Here is a 26,006-nt window from a genome sequence, read left to right as displayed (position 1 = left end):
AAATCTTTCCAAGCTCCTCCCATTCTATAGGATGAAGTCAAACTTTCCACCTTGACAATCCTGGCCTCAGATCATCTAACACTAATATAGGTTTTTCCTGCCACGTCCCACTATGTTCCAAGAGTAACATTCAGCTACAGGCAGGTTGGTGTCTTCTCTGTTTTTTTTTTTTTTTTTTTGAGATGGAGTCTCGCTCTGTCGCCAGGCTGGAGTGCAGTGGAGCAATCTCGGCTCACTGCAACCTCTGCCACCTGGGTTCAAGCGATTCTCCTGCCTCATCCTCCCAAGTAGCTGGGACTACAGGCACGTGCCACCCCGCCCGGCTAATTTTTTGTATTTTTGGTAGAGACGGGATTTCACTGTGTTAGCCCGGATGGTCTCAATCTCCTGACTTCGTGATCCACCCGCCTTAGCCTCCCAAAGTGCTGGGATTACAGGCGTGAGCCACGGCACCGGCCTAGTCTTCTCTGTTTTCTAAATGTGATGGATTTGTTCCTACCTTTGAGCTTCAGTTTATGTATGACCCCTACTGATTCTTCTTTTCTAACCAAATCTGCCCATTTTTTGCTATTTATATCCTAATTCCTTTTAGAGTCCTCCTGGGATATTGCTGTCTTTCCCCCGCTCCTCTCCTCTAAATCCCTATGGCACTGAAGTAGGGATTACTTACTATTTTATTAACTCATATGCAACTTTTTTTTTTTTTTTTTGAGATGGAGTCTCACTCTATCGCCCAGGCTGGAGTGCGGTGGCGCAATCTTGGCTCATTGCAAGCTCCGCCTCCCGGGTTCACACCATTCTCCTGCCTCAGCCTCCCCAGTACCTGGGACTACAGGCGCCCGCCACCACGCCCGGCTAATTTTTTTTGTATTTTAGTAGAGACGGGGTTTCACCGTGTTAGCCAGGATGGTCTCGATCTCCTGACCTCGTGATCCGCCCGTCTCGGCCTCCCAAAGTGCTGGGATTACAGGCGTGAGCCACTACGTCCGGCCGCAACCTTATTTTATAGTTGACTAATTCAACTATGTATAGTTCAATATAATTGGCTAATTTAATTGCCATGTCAGTAAGACGATCGACATCTAGAGTATGGCAATTGTTTTATTCATATGTATACATACACATACATTATATAAAGATTTTGCCCTCGCCTAAAGTAATATTAACGTACTCCTGTGACTGCGGTAGGCACTCAATATTGGTTAGATGAATGAATGGACAGTGGCAGTGAAATGAAACTCTTGAGAATTCTTTATTTACTTTTCTTTTTTTTTTTTGAGACGCAGTCTCACTCTGTCACCCAGGCTGGAGTGCAATGGCGCGATCTTGGCTCACTGCAACCTCCGCCTCCAGGGCTCAACCAATTCTCCTGCCTCAGCCTCCTGAGTAGCTGGAATAACGTGCCTGCCACCACACATAACTAGTTTTTGTATTTTCAGTAGAAACAGGTTTCACAATGTTGTCCAGGCTGGTCTCGAACTCCTGACCTCATGTGATCCGCCCTCAGCCTCCCAAAGTTCTGGGATTACAAGTGTGAGTCACCGTGCCTGAACGGGGAATTCTTTTGTCCTGTTGATGGGGCTTGGACACACTTCCTGGGCTCAAAGTCTCCTTCTTCAGAGGACTCCTTGACTCCCAAGAACTTAGAAAAGCATTCACGCAGCTGGGCACGGTGGCTCATGTCTGTAATCCCAGCACTTTGGGAGGCCGAGGTGGGTGGATCACCTGAGGTCAGAAATTTGAGACCAGCCTAGCCAACATGGTGAAACCCTGTCTCTACTAAAAATGTAAAAACCAGCCAGGCGTGGTTGTGGGCACCTGTAATCCCAGCTACTCAGGAGGCTGAGGCAGGAAAATTGCTTGAACCCAGGAGATGGAGGTTGCAGTGAGCCCACACGTTGCCACTGCACTCCAGCCTCAGTGACAGTGTGAGACTCCGTCTCAAAAAAAAAAAGGAAAGCATTCACACACTATAAAAAGTGAAATACTGGCTGGATGCAGTGGCTCACGCCTGTAATCCCAGCACTTTGGGAGGCTGAGACGGGTGGATCACGAGGTCAGGAGATCGAGACCATCCTGGCTAACACAGTGAAATCCCGTCTCTACCAAAAATACAAAAAATTAGCCAGGCGTGGTGGCCCGTGCCTGTAGTCCCAGCTACTTGGGAGGCTGAGGCAGGAGAATCGCTTGAACCCAGGTGGCAGAGGTTGCAGTGAGCCGAGATTGTGCCACTGCACTCCAGCCTGGGCAACAGAGCGAGACTCTGTCAAAAAAAAAAAAAAGTGAAATATTCCCTTATGTTACAAGGAATTCAAAAGGAGTTTTTGTTTGTTTGTTTGTTTTTTGAGATGGAGTCTCACTCTGCCGCCCAGGCTGGAGGTGCAGTGGTGCGATCTCGGCTTACTGCAAACTCCACCTCCCGGGTTAACCCCATTCTCCTGCCTCAGCCTCCCGAGTAGCTGGGACTTACAGGCGCCTGCCACCAAGCCCGGCTAATTTTTTGTATTTTTTTAGTAGAGACAGGGTTTCACCATGTTAGCCAGGATGGTCTTGATCTCCTGACCTCATGATCCGCCCGCCTCGGCCTCCCAAAGTGCTGGGATTACAGGCGTGAGCCACCACACCCAGCCTCAAAAGGAGTTTTAACCCAAGTTTTAAAGTTCTAGGCCGGGCGCAGTGGCTCAAGCCTGTAATCCCAGCACTTTGGGAGGCTGAGACGGGCGGATCACGAGGTCAGGAGGTCGAGACCATCCTGGCTAACCCGGTGAAACCCCGTCTCTACTAAAAATACAAAAAACTAGCCGGGCGAGGTGGCGGGCACCTGTAGTCCCAGCTACTCAGGAGGCTGAGGCAGGAGAATGGCGTGAACCCGGGAGGCGGAGCTTGCAGTGAGCTGAGATCCGGCCACTGCACTCCAGCCCGGGCGACAGAGCAAGACTCCGTCTCAAAAAAATAAATAAATAAATAAAGTTCTGTACAACAAAAAAATATTTTGTAGAAAATTAGAGGGTTTTTCATTTCTGTATATTCAGATGGACATGGCAGTGTGACAAGGAGGTGGTTTTTCCTCTCAGGGTTTTGACAAATGGATCCCTTGCTCTTTTCTTTTTTTTTTTTTCGAGACGAGTCTCACTCTGTCACCCAGGCTGGAGTGCAGTGGTGCAATCTGGGCTCACTGCAAACTCTGTCTCCTGTGTTCCAGCAATTCTCCTGCCTCCGCCTCCCAAGTAGCTGGGATTACAGGCATGCACCACCACCCCCGGCTAATTTTTGTATTTTTAGTAGAGAGGGGGTTTCGCCATGTTGGCCAGACTGATCTTGAACCCCTGACCTCAGGTGATCCACCTGCCTTGACCTCCCAAGGTGCTAGGATTACAGGCATGAGCCACCACACCCAGCCAGCCCTTACTTTTATAGGAATTGTCATCTTCTTCCCAGGATTTGTTTTTTTTTTAAATAACATGTATCACCACACCAGGCATGGTGGCTCACATCTATAATCCCAGCACTTTAGAAGAGAAAACGGGTGGATCACTTGAGGTCGGGAGTTTGAGATCAGCCTGGCCAATATAGTGAAACACCATCTCTACTAAAAATATTAAAAAATTAGCCGGGTGTCGGGCGCGGTGGCTCACGTCTGTAATCCCAGCACTTTGGGAGGCCGAATTGGATGGATCACAAGGTCAGGAGTTCGAGACCAGCCTGGCCAATATGGTGAAACTCCTTCTCTACTTAAAACACAAAAAAATTAGCCAGGTGTGGTGGCAGACACCTGTAGTCCCAGCTACTCTGGAGGCTGAGGCAGGAGAATCCCTGGAACCCGGGAGGCAGAGGTTGCAGTGAACTGAGATTGCACTGTTGGGCTCCACCCTGAGTGACAGAGCAAGACTCTGTCTTAAAAAAAAAAAAATTATATATATGTGTATATAAAACTTCTTTCTGTATGAAAGTAATACGTAATACAGTCTCACATGTGCTACCCTCTTTTTTTCTTTTTTTTTCTCTCTTTTTTTTTTTTGAGATGGAGGCTCGCTCTGTCACCCAGCCTGTAGTACAATGGCACAACCTTGGCTCACCACAACCTCCGCCTCCCAGGTTTAAGTGATTCTCCTGCCTCAGCCTCCAAAGTAGCTGGGATTGCAGATGCCCGCCACCACACCCTGCTAATTTTTTTGTATTTTTGGTAGAGATGGGGTTTTACCATGTTGGCCAGGCTAGTCTGGAACTGCTGACCTCAGGTGATCCATCCTCTCAGCCTCCCAAAGTGCTCAGATTACAGGCGTGAGCCACTGCGCCTGGCCACATTTGCTACCCTCTTGAGTGAAGAAAACTAGCACTCTCCATCAAAACAACTTTTCTTATTGACTAGATCTAGCCAGGTATCCAAAAAGAAAGATTCAGGAAACAAGGTTAGGAAAATTAAATAATTCATGACTTTAAATCCATCTTACCAAAACATGGCAACTTTCCAGTATTCTTCATGTCCAACCGTTCATCAGTAGGAGGGCTAGTTGTCCTTCTTGTTTTATCTAAGTATCCCTGTTCGCTGATGAATAGCATTCGCCCTTGTTCCATCCATGTGATCAAATCTGGCTTGGAAAAAGCATACCCTGCAAATAGAGTCCACACAGACTTTAAGTTTACTGCATACTTAAATAATTTTTTTGGCTAGGCATGGTGGCTCATGCCTGTAATCCCAGCACTTTGGGAGGCCAAGGCAGGCAGATCTCTTGAGGTCAGGAGTTAGAGACCAGCCTGGCCAACATGGCAAACTCCATCTCTACTAAAAATACAAAAATTAGCTGGGTGTGGTAGCACATGCCTGTAAAACCAGCTACTTGGGAAATTGGAGTGCAAGAATCACTTGAACCTGGGAGATGGAGGCTGCAGTGAGTAGAGATCGTGCCTCTGCACTGCAGCCTGGGCAACAGAGCGAGATTCCGTCTCAAAAAAAATTATTTAAAAAAAATTATTATCATTATTATTTTGTTTTTGAGATAGGGTCTCGCTCTGTCACCCATGCTGGAGTGCAGTGGCACAATCTTGGCTCATTGCAACCTCTGCCTCCCGGGGATCAACTGAGCCTCCTGAGTAGCTGGGACTATAGGCACGTGCCACCATGCCCTGCTAATTTTTTATTTTTATAGAGATAGAGTTTTGCCATGTTGCCCAGGCTGGTCTCAAACTCCTGGGCACAAGCAGTCTGCCTGCCTCAGCCTCCCAAAGTGCTGGGAATACAGGGGTGAGCCACTGTACCAAGCCCTGTGACCCTTTTTTTTTTTTTTTGAGACGGAGTATCACTCTGTCGCCCAGGCTGGAATGCAGTGGTGCGATCTCGGCTCGCTGCAGCCTCCACCTCCCAGGTTCAACCAATTCTCCTGCCTCAGCCTCCCAAGTAGCTGGGATTACAGGTGTGCGCCACCATGCCCAGCTAATTTTCGTAATTTTAGTAGACAGGGTTTCACCACGTTGGCCAGGATGGTCTCAAACTCCTGACCTCAAGTGATCCGCCCACCTCAGCCTCCCAAAGTGCTAGAATTACAGACATGAGCCACCGTGCCTGGCCTCTGTCTCTCTCTTTTACCATTACCCACAATAAAAATCATTTTCATAGTTGACTTTGATTCCTAGAGACATGACATCAAAGTTAAGTCCAAAAAATGAAAGCTGTTGAAATTACATGAATGACAATAGAATACAGCCTTACCAAGACTGTTTAGTTCAGGCCAGGCACAGTGGCTCCTGCCTGTATACCCAGAACTTTGGAAGGCTGAGGTGGGAGGAATGCTTGAGTCCAGGAGTTTGAGACCAGACTGGGCACCATAGGGAGACCCCATTCCTACAAAAACTTTTAAAATTAGCCAGGTGTGGTGGCATATGCCTGTGGTCCCAGCTACTCAGCAGGCAGAGTTGGGAGGATCACTTGAGCCCATGAGTTTGAGGCTGCAGTGAGCCGTGATTGTGCCACTACACCCAGCCTTGGATATAGAGACTCTGTCTAAAAAAAAAAACAAAAAAAAAAACTGTTCAGTTTAAATATCCTCTGCAATATTTCACAAATGTTTTTGAGACAGAGTCTCACTCTGTTGCCCATACTGGAATGCAGTGGTGTGATCTTGGCTCACTGAAACCTCTGCCTCCTAGGTTCAAGTGATTCTCCTGTCTCAGCCTCCCGAGTAGCTGGGATTACAGGTGCACGCCACCACGCCTAATTTTTGTATTTTTAGTAGAGTTGGGGTTTGCCATGTTGGCCAGGCTGGTCTCGAACTCCTGACCTCAGGCAATCCTACTGCCTCGGTCTCCCAAAGTGCTGGGATTACAGGCGTGAACTATGAAATTGTTCATATTTCATATGAACATATTGTGCCTGGCCCAATATTTCATAAAATTAAAGGAAGCAGACAAGTTAAGGATGATGAGGATTTTAAAAAGTGATCATTATGAGAACACTGTGAGTAAAAGAAAGAAAAGAGAAGAAAAGAAAACTTACAGGGAGTTAAGGAGGGAACTTCAATCACTAAACTTTTCTGATTAGATGGCTCACATCCAATCCTCACTATTGAGGTACCAAAATTCTTTTTTTCTTTTCTTTTTTTTTTTGAGACAGAGTCTCACTCTGTCACCCAGGCTGGAGAACAGTGTTGTGATCTCGGCTCACTGCAACCTCCAACTCTCAGGTTCAGGCAATCCTCCCACCTCAGCCTCCTGAGTAGCTAGGATTACAGGTACGTGCCACCACGCTGGCTAATTTTTTATTTTTTTTTTTGAGACGCAATCTTGCTTTGTTGCCCAGGCTGGAGTGCTGTGGCATGATCTTGGCTCACTGCAAGCTCTGCCTCCTGGGTCCACGCCATTCTCCTGCCTCAGCCTCCTGAGTAGCTGGGACAACAGGCACCCGCCACCACGCCCGACTAATTTTTTGTATTTTTAGTACAGATGGGGTTTCACTATGTTGGCCAGGCTGGTCTCAAAATCCTTACTTCAAGTCATCTGTCCGCCTCAGCCTCCCAAAGTATTGGGATTATAGGCGTGAGCCACCACACCTGGTGAATATCGAGGTACCAACATTCTTGATCAGTGAAGTGATAGAAACAGGAGGTTGTTAAATAACAGTGATTAAGAGGTAGAGAGTAATGCAGTCTAGTGGCGTAAGCCTAAAAGAAGGGTTTTTGCTGGGTGTGGTGGCTAACGCTTGTAAACCCAGCACTTTGGGGGGCCGAGGCGGGCAGATCACCTGAGGTCAGGAGTTCAAGACCACCCTGGCCAACATGGTGAAACCCTGTCTCTACTAAAAGTATAAAAGTTAGCCAGGTGTGGTAGCACGTGCCTGTAATCTCAGCTACTCAGGAGGCTGAGGCAGGAGAATAGCGTCAACCTGGGAGAATGAGGTTACAGTGAGCTGAGATCATGCTATTGCACTCCAGCCTGGGTGACAGAGCGAGACTCCGTCAAAAAAAAAAGGGGGGGGGTTTCATAAATCAGTAGAGGGTCTTCAGAGTGGGCAGCAGGAAGCCTCTTCCTCTGAGCTTTTCGTGGTGTCTGCTACAGCTCAGCCCTCACCTCAAGGCTTCTTCTCCAAGGGAAGTGGGTGCCGCCACCATTAGCAGCACCTCAAGTACTTGTGAAAAATGTAGATCCCTGGGCCTGAGCCCGAACCTGCTAAATTCTAAGCTCTGGGGCCTGGATCTGGATGTTCTATACAGAAAATCATCGGCAGGTAATACCATTTGATTTTTGAAATTTGGAAAAATCAGGCTAAATTTTCCAAGTTCAAGGACACTAATTGTGCTACCTCAAAACAACACTGGATCAGCACACAGCTCTCATCTGTCCCACCCTGCTGGCTACTGGGCCTCAGCGTCCTCAGGTTAGCCTCTAAATGAGGGCCTGTCCCAGGTCTCTTTCTGTTCTGTCTACACATTCTCCCTAGATGATCCCAAACCAGCCCCACAGTTTAAAATACCATCACTATAACATCTTCCAATTCTGTAAATCCAGTCCTGACCTTAACATGGAATTCCAGTTTCACATACTTTATGTTTCCATGGAAATGTCTATGAGCATCTCAGATGTAATGTGGCCCAAATGTGTGACCTCCTGACCCTTCCTGCTGTTGGTGAACAAACCCACTCGCCATCAGGATACTCAAACCAAAAATCAAGGAGTTGATTCTTTTTTCCATATCCAATCCATCAGCAAAATCTGGGATTCTGCCTCCAAAGCCTATCTGGAGACCACCTTCTTCTGTCTTAATTACTACCTACCTGGTTCAGCTGCCATGAAATCACACCAGAACAGCCAACACTCTTGGCTAGTCTCTCTCCTTTCATTGCTATCCACTATGATTCATTCTCCACATAGCAACCCAAGCAACCATTTTAAAAGTAAATCACTCCCCTCTGTTTAAATCCCCCCATAATCTTCCCCTTGTGTTGAGAATAAAATCCAACTCCTAATCTTGTCCTATGGGGCCCTTCCTGCCTCCGCATCACTTTCTCACCAGCCCTCTGTGCATGTCCTACCACAGGCTCAGTGTGGGTCCCAACAAACTGAGCCCAGGCACTCCTATCCTGGGGCCTTTGCCCTAGTTTTTCTCTGCCTAAAATTCTCTTCCCCCTAATTTCACATGGTTGACCCTTGTCATTCATATCTCACACAACAAAATATAAATCTCCCAAACACGGAATGAGTCCTTCAGGCTAGACTGAGATCACTTATTATAGTGATACCAGCAGAAACGGTTTTAATGAGGCCAGGCGTGGTGGTCACGCCTGTAATCCCAGTGCTTTGGGAGGCTGAGGTGAGCGGATCACGAGGTCAGGAGTTGGAGACCAGCCTGGCCAACATGGTGAAACCCCGTCTCTACTAAAAATACAAAAAAAATTAGCTGGGCGAGGTGGCGGGCGCCTGTAGTCCCAGCTACTTAGGAGGCTGAGGCAGGAGAACGGCGTGAACCCGGGAGGCAGAGCTTGTAGTGAGCCGAGATAGCGCCACTGCACTCCAGCCTGGGCGACAGAGCCAGACTCTGTCTCAAAAAAAAAAAAAAAAAATTAGCCGGGTGCAGTGGGTGCCTGTAGTCTTAGCTACTTGGGAGACTGAGACAGGAGAATCACTTGAACCTGGGAGGCAGAGGTTGCAGTGAGCGGAGATTGCGCCACTGCACTCCAGCATGGGTGAGAGTGAGACTCCGTCTCAAAAAAAAAAAAGAAATGGTTTTAATGATACAAGAATGTGTCAGAGTAAGCCAGATAAGCAGCAAGTTATACTTTCCCCAAATTTCTCTTTAATCTTTTTAATCTATTCCTGGAGTATGTGCCTGGAGTTACCTAAGTGTCCCATCCCACTGCTCTCTCCTCCCTTCCTCTACCCAGGCACCTTTTCTTGCCTGTTATATTCACACTGTGCACCATTTTGCATCCCAGCTTATTCTCACTAAAACACTCTGTCCCCTTCATGAAACCAATAGTTCCTTGAAGATGAGAAATTCGTCTTATTCAGGCAACACAATAAGGAGGCATGAAAGTATTAAAGAAATAAAAGAATACACTTTTTTAAAAAACGGGCAATTAGATTACTAATTCTAATTGTGGGAGAAATGGGGGAGGGTTAAGGTGGGAGACTGAGAATTCAGAATATTAATAATACTGAAGGCAAATATACCACCAGATAAAAAGGAATTTCATATTCCCAGGCCATTATAGGAAAGGGAAGAGACATTATGAATGTAAACTGGACCCAGTATCATTTTCAACCAGCCCACGGCTTATACAGGGAAGGAAGCCTGGCACTATTAGGTTGGTTCCTAAAACGAGATTCCTTAGAAGCCCATCTTACCCAGGGAATCAAGGGTCTGGTAATTGGTCTTCATCTCTTGTTTATACATTTGCTTCTGCCACTTCTCCAGGATCTCCCACTCTTGTTCCGAAAAATATAAGGCCACATCATCAAATGTCACAGTTACCTGGAATCACAAATAGTATACACATACATTTTACTTTACGGCTACTTTGTTTTCTTTTCTTCTTTTCTTCTTTTTTTGAGAAGGAGTCTTGCTCTGTGGCCCGGGCTAGAGTGCAGTGGCCAGATCTCAGCTCACTGCAAGCTCTGCCTCCCGGGTTCACGCCATTCTCCTGCCTCAGTCTCCCGAGTAGCTGGGACTTCAGGCGCCCGCCAAATCGCCCGGCTAGTTTTTTGTACTTTTTAGTAGAGACGGGGTTTCACCGTGTTAGCCAGGATGGTCTCGATCTCCTGACCTCATGATCCGCCCGTCTCGGCCTCCCAAAGTGCTGGGATTACAGGCTTGAGCCACCGCGCCGGCCAATTAACATGTTTTCTTTCTGTATCTCAATAAAGTAATGGACACTGAAAACAAAGTAGCCGGCCCGGACGCGGTGGCTCAAGCCTGTAATCCCAGCACTTTTGGTGGAGCCTGAGGCGGCGCGGATCATGAGGTCAGGAGATCGAGACCATCCTGGCTAACACGGTGAAACCCGTCCTCATACTAAAAAGTACAAAAATACTAGCCGGGCGATTTGGCGGGCGCCTGTCAGTCCCAGCTACTTGAGCCTGAGCAGGGAACGGCGTCAACCCAGGGAGGGGAGCTTGCAGTGAGCTGAGATCCGGCTCACTGCACTCCAGCCTGGGCGTGAGACTCCGATCTCAAAAAAAAAAAAAAAAAAATGTTAATTATTTCTGGATGGTGCCATATTATATAATAAACAACAAAGGGGTCACAAATGTCTATTGGAGCCAAGTAAAATGAACGAACGGCCCGGGCGTGGTCGCTCATGCCTGTAATCCCAGCACTTTAAGAGGCCAAAGTGAGTGGATCACTTGAGGTCAGGAGTTCAAGAGATCAGCCTGGCCAACATGGCAAAACCTCATCTCTACTAAAAATAAAAAAATTAGCTGGGCGTGGTGGCACATTCCTGTAGTCCCAGCTACTCGGGAGGCTTAGGCAGGAGAATTGTTTGAACCTGGAAGGCAGAGGTTGCAGTGAGTCGAGATCCTGCCACTGCACTCCAGCCTGGGCTACAGAGTGAGACTGTCTCAAAAATAATAAAAATAAACGAAAATGAATGAATGAATGAATAGCAGGTCTTTGAACACAAAGACCATCTAAAGAGGGATGCTTTACTTAGCAGCAACCAGTCATTGCTGTGGAAGACTGCGTCCAGTATTGTTGGATGTGTCAGTTTTTGAAAAATGTTTTACTTTGAAATAATTATGTAGATTCACAAGATGTTGCAAAAACAGCACAGAAGGCTTCCCTGTAAGTGTGCCTATAGTCCCAGCTACTTGGGAGGCTGAGGCGGGAGGACTGCTTAAGTTCAGGAGTTCAAAACCAGCCTGGGTTTTTGTTTGTTTGTTTGTTTTTGAGATGGGAGTCTCACTCTGACGCACAGGCCGGAGTGCAGTGGCGCAATCTCGGCTCACTGCAAGGTCTGACTCCCAGGTTCAACTGATTCTCCTATCCCAGCCTCCCAAGTAGCTGGGATTACAGGGTGTGCCACCATGCCTGGTTCGAGAGAACAACCTGGCCAACATGGCAAAATCTCATCTCTACTAAAAATACAAAAATTAGCAGGGCGTGGTGGCACGCCTGGATTATAGGCGTGAGCCACTGCACCTGGCCAAAAAATTATTTTTAAAAAGGTTCCACGTACCCTTCACCCAGTTTACCCTAAAGGTCATATTGTACATTATAGTACTATATCAAAACAAGGAAAAAACTGACATTGGTACAATGTGTGCGTATAATTCTGTTATTTCATCACATGTGCTCACTCATGTAACCACCACTGCAATCAAAAAACACAACTACAGTCAGCCTTTGTATTTGCAGGTTTCACATTCACAAATTCGACCAACCTTCGATCAAAACTGCTTTACAAATAAAAGCCAGGTATGGTAATCCCAGCACTTTGGGAGGCTGAGGTGGGAAGAGTGCTTGAGCTCGAGACCAGCCTGAGCAACATAGCAAGACCTCTTCCTTATTAAAAAATAACATAAAGTAAAAATTTAAATAATGTATTTTAAAATGCAAGAATAAAATATACTGCAAAATTTTAAAAATCCAGCATAACTATTTACATAGCATTTATGTTGTATTAGGTATTATAAGTAATTGAGAGATGATTTATGTACAAGAAGATGTGCACAGGGTATATGTAAATTCTACCATTTTATATAAGGCACTTGAGCATCCATGGATTTTGGTATCTATGAGGGGTCCTGGAACCAATTCCTAGAGGATACTGAGAGACAACTGCATCCCATCACCACAAACAGCTCCCTTGTTCCACCCCTTTATAATCATACCCACAAATCTTTTTTTTTTTTTTTGAGTCGGAGTCTCGCTCTGTCACCCAGGCTGGAGTGCAGTGGCCAGATCTCAGCTCACTGCAAGCTCCGCCTCCCGGGTTCACGCCATTCTCCTGCCTCAGCCTCCCGAGTAGCTGGGACTACAGGCGCCTGCCACCTCGCCCGGCTAGTTTTTTTTTTTGTATTTTAGTAGAGACGGGGTTTCACCGTGTTAGCCAGGATGGTCTCGATCTCCTGACCTCGTGATCCGCCCGTCTCGGCCTCCCAAAGTGCTGGGATTACAGGCTTGAGCCACTGCGCCCGGCCCATACCCACAAATCTTATTATCCATCACAATTCTGCCATTTCAGGAATGTTGGCTGGGTGCAGTGGCTCACGCCTGTAATCCCAGTACTTTGGGAGACCAAGGCAGGCAGGAGTTTGAGACCAGCCTGGCCAACATGGTGAAACTCTGTCTCTAGTAAAAATACAAAAGTTAGCTGGGCATAGTGGCACATGCCTGTAGTACCCGCTACATGGGAGGCTGAGTACACCTGGGAGGTGTAGTTGGCAGTGAGCCATGATTGTGCCACTGCACTCCAGCCTGGGAGACAGAGTGAGACTCTGTCTCAAAACAAACAAACAAACAAACAAACAAACAAACAAAGTTATATAAATGTAATCACATGGTATGCGACCTTCTGAAATTGACTTTTTTCTCTCAGCATAATGTCCTTGAGATCCAAGTTGTTACGTTTACCAATAGTTATGTGCCACATGATGCTTCAGTGAGAGACCACATATAAAACAGTGGTCCTATAAGATTATAATATTGCATGTTTACTGTATGTTTATGTTTAGATACACAAATACTTACCATTGTGTTACAACTGCCTACAGTATTCAATACAGTAACATGCTGTACAAGTTTGTAGCCTAGGAGAAATAAGCTATACCATATACCCTAGGTGCGTAGTAAGCTATACCATCTGTTTTTGGAAGCACACTCTGATGTTTGCACAACCACAAAATTGCCTAACAATGTGTTTCTCACAACACATTCTTGTCGTTGAGCAACCCATGACTGTATTTCATTTCTTTTTTATTGCTGAGTAGTATTCCATGGCATGGATGCACCAGTTTGATTAACCATTCACCTACTGAGAAATATTTTGGTTTTAACTTTTTGGATATTAACAGAAGAGCTGTTATGGACAATCGTGTACAGGATTTGGGGTGGGCATGTTTTTATTTTTCTGGCATAAATGCCCAGGACAACTGCTGTGTCATATGATGAGTATATGTTTAGTTTTTAAAGAAAATGCCAAAGTATATTCCAGAGTGGCTGGGCCATTTTACATTCCTTTTTTTTTTTTTGAGAGGGAGTACTGCTCTGTTGCCCAGGCTGGAGTGCAGTGGCGCGATCTCAGCTTACCACAACTGCCACCTCCTGGGATCAAGTGATTGGCCAGCCTCAGTCTCCCAGCTGGGACTGCAGGTGTGCGCCACCATGCACAGCTAATTTTTGTATTTTTAGTAAAAACGGGGTTTCACTATGTTGGTCAGGCTGGTCTCGAACTCGTGACCTTGTGATCTGCCCACCTCGACCTCCCAAAGTGCTGGGATTACAGGCCTGAGCCACTGTGCCTCATCACCATTTCACATTCTTACCAGCAATCTGTAAGACAGCATGTCTTAGGCCCCTTGCCAGCATTTGGCAATGTCACTACTTTTAACAGTTCTAATAGGTGTACAGTGATATCTAAGTGTGGCTTTATTTTGGTTTTCCTAATGAGTAATGAATGATGTTAAACATCTTTTTTTTTTTTTTTTTTTTTTTTGAGACAGTCTTGCTCTGTTGCCCAGGCTGGAGTGCAGTGGCACGATCTTGGCTCACTGCAAGCTCTGCCTCCCGGGTTCACGCCATTCTCCTGCCTCAGCCTCCCGAGTAGCTGGGGCCACAGGTGCACATCGCCACGCCCGGCTAATTTTTTGTATTTTTAGTAGAGACGGGGTTTCACCGTATTAGCCAGGATGGTCTTGATCTCCTGATCTTGTGATCCACCCACCTCGGCCTCCCAAAGTGCTGGGATTACAGGTGTGAGCCACCATGCCCGGCCAAACATCTTTTTATGTGTTTTTTCCCATGCATATATTCTCTTTGGCGAAATGTCGCTTTATTTTTTTTGCCCATTTTCTAATTGGATTTTTTTAAAACTGTCCAAGGAAGATTCTTAATTTTTAAAATAAAGATGGTGTCTTGCTATGTCGCGCAGACTAATCTGAAATTCCGGGGCTCAAGCAGTCCTCCTACCTCAGGCTCTGAAAGTGCTGGGATTATAGGCATGAGCCATCTTGCCTAGCTGAGCTCTTTATGTAGTCTAGATAGGAGTCCTTTGTCAGATAGGTGGTTTGCAAATTTTGACCCCAGTCTGTATCTTTTCACTCTCTTAACAGGATCCTTCAGAAAGCCAAAGTTTTCCATTTTGATTATGTCCAATTTATCCCTTTTTTCCCTTTATTGATTGTGCTTGTGGTGCAACATCTAGGAACTTCCCACCATGCCCTAGGTTCTAAAGATTTTCTCCAGTATCATCTTCTACAGGGTTTGTAGCTTTGTTTTACACTGAGACGTGTTTTTTGTTTTTTTGTAGACATGTGATAGCCTACCTTGTTTTAACCTGATTCTCTCTTAGCTGAGGGAGCCAGACTCCATTTTAGTTCCTTCACTTACAGCCCCTTTACCTCCCTCCCTTAAGGGCATAACTAGTGGAAACGGACTCAAAGCACGTCCAGGAATGCACTTACTGATAAGATATGAGGCAAGCTGCACCAGCAGCTCCTGGGGACGCGCTCAGGCACCCAAAGCCCCTGCATTTATCTCTTTGTGATAGTTTAAGCCCCTGCACCTGGAACTGTTTATTTTTTGTAATAGCTTTTGTAACCAATTAATTTTTTGTAACTTTTTGCCAGTTCTGCTTCTGTAAAAATTGCTTCAGCTAAACTCCCCCCTCCCCTATTTAGACCACAGTATAAAAACAAAACTAGCCCCTTCCCCGGGGCCAAGAGAATTTTGAGCGCTGTCTCTCGGTCACCAGCTAATAAAGAACTCCATAATTTGTCTCAAAGTGTGGCGTTTCTCTATAACTCACTTAGTTACAACAGACGGAGTCTCATTCTGTCACCCAGGCTGGAGTGCAATGGTGCAATCTCGGCTCACTATAACCTCTGCCTCCTGTGTTCAAGCAATCCTCCTGCCTCTGCCTCCTGGTGGTAGCTGGAATTACAGGCATGTGCAACCACGCAGGGCTAATTTCAGTATTTTTAGTAGAGACAGGGTTTTACCATGTTGGCCAGGCTGGTCTTGAACTCCTGACCTCAGGTGATCCACCCACCTCGGCCTCCCAAAGTGCTGGGATTACAGGCGTGAGATAACACACCCAGCCTGGGATGTGTCATTTTCTTAAAGAGAAACTGGAAACATAGATCATTTTATGTGAACTCATGTTGGCAACTAAAATTCACAATTTTAACAGGGGTGTTTCAAACAAAATGTCTGCAAGCCATGATTGGCTCGTGGACCATTAATCTACAACCTCTAGTATGTACTGAACTAACCAGGGCTGCTCTTCCTGGGTGTTTGAGGACAGATCCGCTCTGGCAATAGGGAAGCAACAGAACATGTGTTAACTTTTGAAAATTCCATTTTTACTCCTTTCAGATTCTGTGCTATAAATATACATGACGGCCTACAAGAAAAGCACTGGACATTTTGAAAGATGGCTAAGGCTCTTCCCAAGTGTCTAGAAAATGTTGGTCAGAAGCACTACAATTCTCCCAATAAGGGAATCTAGGAGACTTGACATTTGACACTTAGGATTTTGGAGATAAAAGTTTTAGAGCTAAAATTCTATCATCAAAACTATCATAAGCCCTGAAAGCTGAAGTATCAGCTATTATGACAAACAAGTTCAAACTTGTTTTATTTTTATTTATTTATTTTTTGAGGCGGAGTTTCACTCTGTCCCCAGGTTGGAGTGCAGTGGCACGATCTTGGCTCACTGCAACCTCCACCTCCCAGGTTCAACAGATTCTTCTGTCTCAGCCTCCCGAGTAGTTGGGATTACAGGCAACAGGGTTTCGCCATGTTGGCCTGGCTGGTCTGGAACTCCTGACCTCAGTTGATCTGCCCGCCTCAGCCTCCCAAAGTGTTGGGATTACAAGCGTGAGCCACCGTGCCCGGCCTTGTTATTCTTTTTTTTTTTTTTTTTTTTTTTTTTTTTTTTGAGACGGAGTCTCGCTCTGCCGCCCAGGCTGGAGTGCAGTGGCCGGATCTCAGCTCACTGCAAGCTCCGCCTCCCGGGTTCACGCCATTCTCCTGCCTTAGCCTCCGGAGTAGCTGGGACTACAGGCGCCTGCCACCTCGCCCGGCTAGTTTTTTGTATTTTTTAGTAGAGACGGGGTTTCACCGTGTTAGCCAGGATGGTCTCGATCTCCTGACCTCGTGATCCACCCATCTCAGCCTCCCAAAGTGCTGGGATTACAGGCTTGAGCCACTGCGCCCGGCCCCTTTGTTATTCTTATAATGCGACTTAAACCAAAGTCCTCTACAGTTTTCTTGTACCTCACCCATGTGTTTTTGTTGTTGTTTTGTTTTGTTTTTGAGACGGAGTTTCGCTCTTGTTGTCCAGACTGGAGTGCAATGGCACGATGTTGGCTCACTGCAACCTCTACCTTCTGGGTTCACGCGATTCTCCTGCCTCAGCCTTCCCAGTAGCTGGGATTACTGGCACGTACCACCATGCCTGGCTAATTTTGTATTTTTAGTAGAGACGGGCTTTCTCCATGTTGGTCAGGCTGGTCTCGAACTCCCGACCTCAGGTGATCCGCCCGCCTTGGCCTCCCAAAGTGCTGGGATTATAGGCATGAGCCACCACACCCAGCCACCCATGTGTTTTCCACCTATAAAATTCCCATTTATGACCATATTTACAATTAGCATTAAACTGCTACAGTGGAAAGGAAAATCAAGAAAACGATTTCTCCTTGCCTATCCCAAATAATGCATTAGCCAAGAAACTGTTATCACATTTTCTATGAACTCAAATGTACAGTCAAAGAAGAGCTACCACAAACTTTCCCAGAGAGGAATATTCCAGGAGGTTCCCAATCATTTAAAGAGGAGAGAAGAAAAGAAAGCCTGGCTGTAGAAACACAGCTTGAAGAAATCAGAAAAAGAATCTGTACCTGCCGAGGGAGGCTGGGGAAAAGGAGTGGGAGGCAAAAGGGAAGAATCAAATATAAACAAGGAGCATTACATTCGTAAGATTATAAAATTTCATTGGGGCACAAGAAAACTTGCACGTATAAGAAGGTTATACTTAACTGAATGTAACAGGGTTTCCTGGATTAAGCCTCAGGATATGCCTCTCAAACTCTAAAACCGGTGCTCAAATTTTCCATTACAATACTACAGCATTTACGGTAAATTCGATTTACGCTAACCACCCAATTCATTTTAAGTTTTCTGTCCTTTCCTAGAGGGAGCAGTTTCCAATTTCTCTCAGTTTCAGTTTTCCTTCTCCTTTTTCTCATCTGCTTAACACAGATGTGCTTCTCTGAAACTACCTTCAGCAGGAGAGCACGGGCCCCAGAGAGACCCCGAGGTTCAGAGTCCCGACACTTGAAGGCAGGGACAGCGTTGTTGATCTGAGCCGACAACAAGCCGAGAAACAGATCTTTCCCACCCCGATTCTTTCTCCCAAACCGACTTTTATTTATTGATTAAACAGACGGGGTCTGGCTGTTGCCCAGGCTGGACGGCAGTGGCTATTCACAGGCGCGATCCCACTAACGATCAGCACGGGAGTTTTGCTCTGCTTGGCTTCCGAGCTGGGCCGCTTCCCCCTCCCTGGGGAACCTGGTGGTCCCCGCTCCCGAGAGGTCACCACACAGATGCAGAACTCGGAAGCACCGCGCGATGGACACAGCGCATATACAGCGCAGAGCTCCCGGGCTCAAGCGCTGCTCCCGCCTCAGCCTTCCGAGTGGCCGGGGCCACAGACTCGCGCTGCCAAGCACGGCCAGACCAGCTTTTCCCCAAGTCAATTCCAGAACAGCACACGCAGCAAGACTGCGCCTTCTCCAGCCCGGCCCGGAGCTCAGTCCGTGAGCCACTGCCAACCCCCAGACCCAGGCCCCTGCCGCCCCACTCCCTCTGCAACAGGGACCCGAGTTTCGACAGTCCTGCATCCTCCATCGGCCCCTCTTACCGAAGCCGGCTCGGCCATGGCGGTTCCGCACAAACCGGCCCCGCCTGGCACGGCCTCCCCTCCGCTCCGCCCCAACCCGACTCCCAGGAACAGCCCGGGTTGCCCCACAAGGCAGCGCAGACCGGGCGCGGTGCATGCTGGGACTCGGCGCCCGGCAACGGCGAGGGCCTCTCCGCCCCCATAGCGCCCCCTGCCGGGTGGAGGAGCGGCGCCGCCCCGGGGGTCAGTCCTCAGAGGAGGGGCCCGGGAACCCTCCGTGCAGGCCGCAGCACGCCGATGTTTGAGGGAGCCTCGGACTCCCGGGATCTGCAAGCGAGGGAGGCGGTTGGAGACCAGATGAGGGAGCTGACGGGAGGGGAAACGGAGGGGCAGGTGAACATGGAGAGAGCAGGAACAGAGAGAGAGAGTAGCGACAGCGACTGGGAGACGCGTTCCACAGAAACCCAGACTGAGAGGCAGCAAGAGGGGAGCGTCCGGTGCGGTTCCTTCCAAAGCCGTCCCCGAGTCAGGGATGAGCTCGAGGGCTTCGTCCGTGAGGGGGTCCCGGGAATCCAGCGAGGCCGGATAGGTGGTGGGAGGCGCGCGGTGGCCCAGGGTGTCTGTTCCGCCGGGGGCGCGGAGGCCGTGGGGGCCCTGGGTTTGTCCCGTCGGGGACGCGGAGGAGGGGTCCGCCCACCACGTCCAGTCCCCGTGGGTCCAGGGGCCTTCTGGGCTCCCCGAGCAGCCACGCTCCCTCCTTGGCAGAGAACGGCCCCGGGCAGAGACCCCATGCGGAAGCCACCCCGGTCTCGGGGCCGCCTGCGGGGACTCAGGGTCACCCAGGGATGCGGGCCGGGCACCCTCGGCCCCCTGCGGGAGACTGTGACAGAGCGAGAGGAGAAAGACGGAGACCATGATACAGGGCATGAGAAACACGGGGACGCAAAAACAAGGGAGAGGTGGGAAGACACAGAAGGGGAAACTAGGGAGAGACAGAAAGGAGAGAAAGGGCAAGGAAGGGGGTGGCGATTGTTCCCAGAAAATCAACCTGGCATTCTGTCCCAGTCATGTTTTAGGTGTCAGGCTAAATAAAGTAACAAATGAAAATGACTGGTTCTGTCAGGAAAGGCGGGACAACTCCAAGTGGTGCTAACAGGTCATAGGAGGATTCAGCGATTTTCTGATTGGCAATTGGTTATCGGAAGACCAGGTTCATAGAAAGGAGTGTCTGGGTTAAGACAAGTTGTGGAGACTAAGGTTCTTAGGATGTCTCATAGTGACCGGACTTAGATGGCAAAAATTTCCTATTTAGACCTTTAAAATGTGCTAGATTCTCTGACCGGGTGCCGTGGCCCACGTCTGTAATCCCAGCACTTCAGGAGGCTGAGGCAGGAGGATTGCCTGAGCCCAGGAGTTGAAGACCAGCCAGGGCAACATGGCGAAACCCCATCTCTACAAAAAATACAAAACTTTGCCGGCACAGTGGCAAAGACGTTAATCTCAGCTATTTGGGAGGCAGACGTGGGAGGATTACTTGAGCCTGGGAGGCGAAGGTTGCAGTGAGCCCAGATTGTGCTATGACACTATGGCCTGGGTGACGGAGGAAGACAGAGGGAGACTCTCTCAGAAAAATTAAATAAATAAATAAATAAATAAAATAAAAAAATACATAGTTTTTTTGGGGGGTTTTTTTCGAGACAGACTCTTGCTCTGTTGCCCGGCTGGAGTGCAGTGGTGTGATCTCGGCTCACTGCAACCCCTGCCTCCCAGGTTCAAGCGATTCTCCTGCCTCAGCCTCCCAAGTAGTTGGAATTACAGGCACATGCCACCACGCCGGGCTAACTTTTGTATTCTTAGTGGAGATGGGATTCTGGGATTCACCATGTTGGCCAGGCTGGTCTTGAACTCTTGACGTCATGATCCACCTGCCTCGGCCTCCCAAAGTGCTGAGATTACAGGCATGAACCACCGTGCCCGGCCCTATATTTTTATATAAATATATATATGGCAAAGAAGCATATTTGGGGATGAAATATTTTGATTTCCTTCTTTGTCATCCAATGTTATGCCACAGTCAGGTTGGAAACTAAGCCAGTATATAGGGTTAAACAAAACTCTTCTGGTGAGATTTTTATGGTTTGTAGGGCGTGACTCCCTAGGTCCCTTAGTTAGAAATTTAGGCAAGAAAGGAAAAAAGGTCACAATTTAGTTATCCATATCATTGTATGTGAAAAGTTTATTTTATTTATTTTTTATTTTTATTTGTTTGAGACAGAGTCTTGCTCTATTGCCCAGGCTAGAGTGCAGCGGCTCGATCTTGGCTCACTGCAACCTCCATCTCCCAGATTCAAATGATTCTCCTTTCTCAGCCTTCCGAGTAGCTGGGACTACAGGTGCATCCCACCATGCCTGGCTAATTTTTATATTTTTAGTAGAGACAGGGTTTCACCATATTGGTCAGGCTGTTCTTCAACTCCTGACCTTAGGTGATTCACCCACCTTGGCCCCCCAAAGTGCTGGGATTACAGGCATGAGCCACTATACCTGGCCTACAACACTTTTAATTGCTGATAGTATTCCATGGTATGAATATACTGAAGAGTATTTACCCACTGAAGGATATTTGTAATTTTTCCCGTATTTTGTTTTGTTTTGTTTTGTTTTTTGAGATGGAGTCTTGCTCTGTCGCCCAGGCTGGAGTGCAGTGGTGCGATCTCAGCTCACCACAAGCTCCGCTTCCCGGGTTCACGCCATTCTCCTGCCTCAGCCTCCTGAGTAGTGGGGACTACAGGTGCCTGCCACCACGCCTGGTTAATTTTTTGTATTTTTAGTAGAGATGGGGTTTCACCATGTTAGCCAGGATGGTCTCGATCTCCTGACCTCATGATCTGCCTGCCTCGGCCTCCCAGAGTGCTGGGATTACAGGCATGAGCCACCACGCCTGGCCATGTTTTGTTATTTTTTTATATTTATTTGTTTGTTTATTTATTTTTTGAGATGGAATTTCGCTCTTGTTGCCCAGGCTGGCGTGCAATGGTGCAATCTTGGCTCACCGCAACCTCCGCCTCCCAGGTTCAAGCAATTCTCCTGCCTCAGCCTCCCTAGTAACTGGGATTACAGGCATATGCCAACATGCCCAGCTATTTTATATTTTTAGTAGAGAAGGAGTTCCTCCATGTTGGTCAGGCTGGTCTCAAACCCCTGACCTCAGGTGATCTGCCTGCCTCGGCCTCCCAAAGTGCTGGGATTACAGGCATGAGCCACCGTGCCTGGCCTATTTATTTATTTTTGAGATGAAGTCTCACTCTGTTGCCCAGGCTGGAGTGCAGTGGCGCGATCTTGGCTCAGTGCAACCTCCACCTCTGGGGATCAAGTAATTCCCCTGCCTCAGCCTCCCAAGTAGGTGGGATTACAGGTGCACACCACCCCACCTGGCTAATTTTTGTATTTTTAGTAGAGAAGGGTTTTCACCATGTTGGCCAGGCTGGTTTCAAACTCCTAACCTCAAGTGATCCTCCTGCCTTGGCCTCCCAAAGTGCTGGGATGACAGGAATGAGCAACCACGCCCGGCCTTTTCCAAGTTTTGGAATTCTGAATAGAACCGCTATAAACGTTTGTGTACAGGTTTTTGTGTGAAGATAAATTTTTATTTCTTTAAGGTAGATACCCAGGAATGGGACTGGTGAGTCATGGTAAATATGTATATTTAATTGTACAAGGAACCAGCAAACCATTTTTAAGAGTGACTGTACTATTATGTGTTTCCCTCGTGAACTTATGAGAGTTCAGTTGCTCCACGTTCTTTATTTGGTATTTTAGCATTTTAAAACTGTTAGACATTCTAATCAATGTTGTTACTGAAACACCAGGGTTTTGGTCTAGGTGCTGCTGTTTGTGGCCCAGAAAGCCAATCAGGGAGACAGCAAGTATTGCCAAGGAAGAAGGCTTTAATTGGGTGTTACTGCTGAGGAGATGGGAGATGGGAGATCAGTCTCAACTCCATCTCCCTGACAGACTAACATGAGTGGCTTATATTGCTGGGAAGAAATGTAACCATATGCGGAAAAACATGAATTGCTGAGGGGTAAGGAAGAGGGGTTGGTCAACAGGAAGTAGGTGATGGGTTATTACAATCATGATAGGTGAGGGGTCTGACTTTCATTGTCCAAATGCAGTGATCTTGTGAGTTTCAACTGGTTCATACTATCTGGGAGGCCTGATGGTTTCCTGAGAAAGGAACTCAGATAAGACAAATGTAACTGTCTCAAGTTTTAAAAGGATCAGTTACTGTGTTTATTCAAAGAAACTGTATACATCAGCTCTATAGGGCAATTGGGTTTGTTTCAGTGTAGGGGTATCTCAATGTAGTTTTTATTTGCATTTCCCTAGTTGCTAATGATATAAAAAAATTATGTGCTAAATTGCCAACTTTTAGTTAAGTTTTGTTCTTGTTCCTTGCCCATTTTAAATTGTATTTTCTCAGGTTGATAAATATGGACTTTTATTAAGGAAAGAATTTATTATAGACAATTCTTTTAACATATTTAGAACAGGCTGGGCGTTGTGGCTCACACCTGTAATCCCAGCACTTTGGGAGGCCGATGCTGGTGGATCACGAAATCAGGAGATTTCCTGGCCAATACAGTGAAACCCTGTCTCTACTACAAATACAGAAATTAGCTGGGTGTGGTGGTGCACGCCTGTAGTCCCAGCTACTCAGGAGGCTGAGGCAGGAGAATCGCTTAAACCTGGGAGGCGTAGGTTGCAGTGAGCCAAGATCGGGCCACTGCACTCCAGCCTGGCGACAGAGCGAGACTCCGCCTCAAAAACAAAACAAAACAAACAAAAAACATACGCAGAACAATATAATAAGCCCCAGCCATAATCCAGCTTTGGAAACATTTAAAAATATATATTTTATTTAGCATTTCTATTGAATTTGAAGTGGGGGGAGGGTTTCGTGTTTTAGCTTAGTCTATTATCCTAGTGGAAAATTATTTGCTTTTGACACTTTTAAACAGTTTTAGACATTTTAAGTATGTTCACACCTTTTTTAATAGCTATGCAGCATACCAATTTACCACAACTTATTCATCCAGTCCTCTACTAGACATTTTGTTTATAGTCAAGTTTTAGTTTATAGTCAAAAATTGCATCAAATATTGCTGTCGATGAGTCTTACATTTGCAAATATATTTATGGAATATATTACTAGAAAAATAATTGCTTGGCCGGGCGCGGTGGCTCAAGCCTGTAATCCCAGCACTTTGGGAGGCCGAGACGGGCGGATCACGAGGTCAGGAGATCGAGACCATCCTGGCTAACACGGTGAAACCCCATCTCTACTAAAAAATACAAAAAAGTAGCCAGGTGAGGTGGCGGGCGCCTGTAGTCCCAGCTACTTGGGAGGCTGAGGCAGGAGAATGGCGTAAACCCGGGAGGCGGAGCTTGCAGTGAGCTGAGATCCGGCCACTGCACTCCAGCCTGGGCGACAGAACGAGACTCCGTCTCAAGAAAAAAAAAATAATAATAATAATAATTGCTTGATCAAAAGGTCTACTTATTTACAATTGACACACTACTAAGCTGCTCAGAAGAGGTTATATCAATTTATATCTCCACCAACTTCCTTATATTTTCTTTTTTTTGAGACAGAGTCTTGCTCTGTCGCCCAGGCTGTAGTGCAGTGCCACAATCTCAGCTCACTGAAACCCTCACCTCCCGGGTTCAACTGATTCTCCTGCCTCAGCCTCCCAAGTAGCTGAGATTACAGGCATGCGCCACCATGCCTGGCTGATTTTGTGTTTTCAGTAGAGAGGGGGTTTCTCTATGTTTGTCAGGCTGGTCTCTGAACTCCTGACCTCATGTGATCTGCCCACCTTGGCCTCCCAAAGCGCTGGGAATACAGGCGTGAGCCACCCCGCCTGGCCCAGAGAACCAACTTTCTCTCTTTTGAGACAGAGGGGCACCCGAATGGGACCTCCAGACCTCAGTGGAGTGCACCGGATTTTATAGGCAGGCTTGAGGAGGCAGTGTCTGATTTACCAGGGGCCCAAAGATGGGTTGGACCAGGTGTGACATCTACATAGCATGAGAGGAAGCTGGCCACCCACCCTAATCTTCTTAATGCAAATGGGCTTTCCACTGGGCCAGTGCCATGTTGTCTGCTCCCCACTGCATAAGTGGTTGGAAAGAAAAAGAGAAGATGGAGTCGCCATTTTGAACATGCCTAGTCTCTGGTAGCCTTTTCTGATTGGCACAACAGCCGGCATTCACCCGTGCAAGCTTCCACTTGCTTGTGTATGTCTGCAGCTCAACTTTACAGGCTCCTTGTTAGAAATAAAATTTGGGGCTGCTTTTATAAAAGGAAACCCTTACTGAGGACTTTGTTACCCTCACTATCTGCCTAAATAATTTCTTTTTAACTCCTATATCAGCAGTGAGGACAACCAGAGGTCACTTTGATAGCCATCTTGGTTTTGGTAGGTTTTAGGCTGGCTTCTTTAGTGTAACCTGTTTTATCAGTAAGGTTTTTTTTTGTTGTTGTTGTTGTTGTTTTTGATAGAGTTTTGCTCTGTTGCCCAGGTTGGAGTGCAGTGGCACAGTCTTGGATCACTGCAACCTCTCTGATGGGTTCAATCGATTCTCCTGCCTTAGCCTCCCGAGTAGTTGGGATTACAAGCCTGCCACCACACCTGGCTAACTTTTGTATTTTTAGTAGAGATGGGGTTTCACCATGTTGGCTAGGCTGGTCTCGAACTCCAGGGCTCAAGTGATCTGCCCACCCCAGCCTCCCAAAGTGCTGGGTTATAGGCATGAGCCACTGTGCCAGGCCAGCAGCATGGTCCTTATGACCTGTATATTGTGAGGACTTCCTATCTCATCCTGTGATTTAGAATGCCGTAACCATCCGGGAATGCAGACCAGCCTCATTTTACTTAGCCCCTATTCAAGATGGAGTTGCTCCAGTTCAAAGGCTTCTGACAAAGTGATCTGCCTGCCTGCCCCAGCTTTCCAAAGTTCTGGGATTACAGGCATGAGTCACTGCACCTGGCTTTTTGGTTATTTTGTGTTTTTTAAATATATGTATATTTTGTTTTTTGTGACCTTCAGATTTTTTTTTTTTTTTTTTTTTTTTGAGACAGAGTTTTGCCCTTGTTGTGCAGACTGGAGTACAATGGTGTGATCTTGGCTCACTACAACCTCCACCTCCCGGGTTCAAGCGATTCTCCTGCTTCAGCCTCCCGAGTAGCTGGGATTACAAGCATGCACCACTGTATCCGGCTAATTTTGTATTTTTAGTCGAGACGGGGTTTCTCCATGTTGGTCAGGCTGGTCTCCAACTTCTGACCTCAGGTGATCTGCCCGCCTTGGCTTCCCAAAGTGCTGGGATTACAGTCGTGAGCCACCATGCCCAGCCGTGCTGTTTTCATCTTTTTTTTTTTTTTTTTT

At 47.1% G+C, this 26,006-nt stretch overlaps 1 protein-coding gene across 2 annotated transcripts in view; it reads right to left on the bottom strand.

Annotated features, from left to right (window-relative positions):
- The window catches only part of ZNF425 (zinc finger protein 425), a 45,551-nt gene that overhangs the window by 4,827 nt on the left and 14,718 nt on the right, over window positions 1-26,006 (bottom strand). Inside the window, exons 1-3 of one of the 2 annotated variants that reach the window (XM_017862393.1) lie at window positions 18,576-18,720; window positions 9,835-9,961; window positions 4,452-4,610 (exon numbers count right to left, since the gene is read on the bottom strand). In XM_017862393.1, coding sequence (XP_017717882.1) covers window positions 4,452-4,610; window positions 9,835-9,961; window positions 18,576-18,593 — 304 coding nt within the window. In that variant the 5' untranslated portion in view covers window positions 18,594-18,720. Of the gene's footprint in view, window positions 1-4,451; window positions 4,611-9,834; window positions 9,962-18,575; window positions 18,721-26,006 lie in introns of those variants that run through there. The other variant, XM_017862394.1, reaches the window with a different exon arrangement.

Source organism: Rhinopithecus bieti, unplaced genomic scaffold (assembly GCF_001698545.2).
Source record: "Rhinopithecus bieti isolate Rb0 unplaced genomic scaffold, ASM169854v2 scaffold_64120, whole genome shotgun sequence".
Taxonomy (NCBI): domain Eukaryota; kingdom Metazoa; phylum Chordata; class Mammalia; order Primates; family Cercopithecidae; genus Rhinopithecus; species Rhinopithecus bieti.
This window is presented reverse-complemented; position numbering and strand designations above follow the sequence as displayed.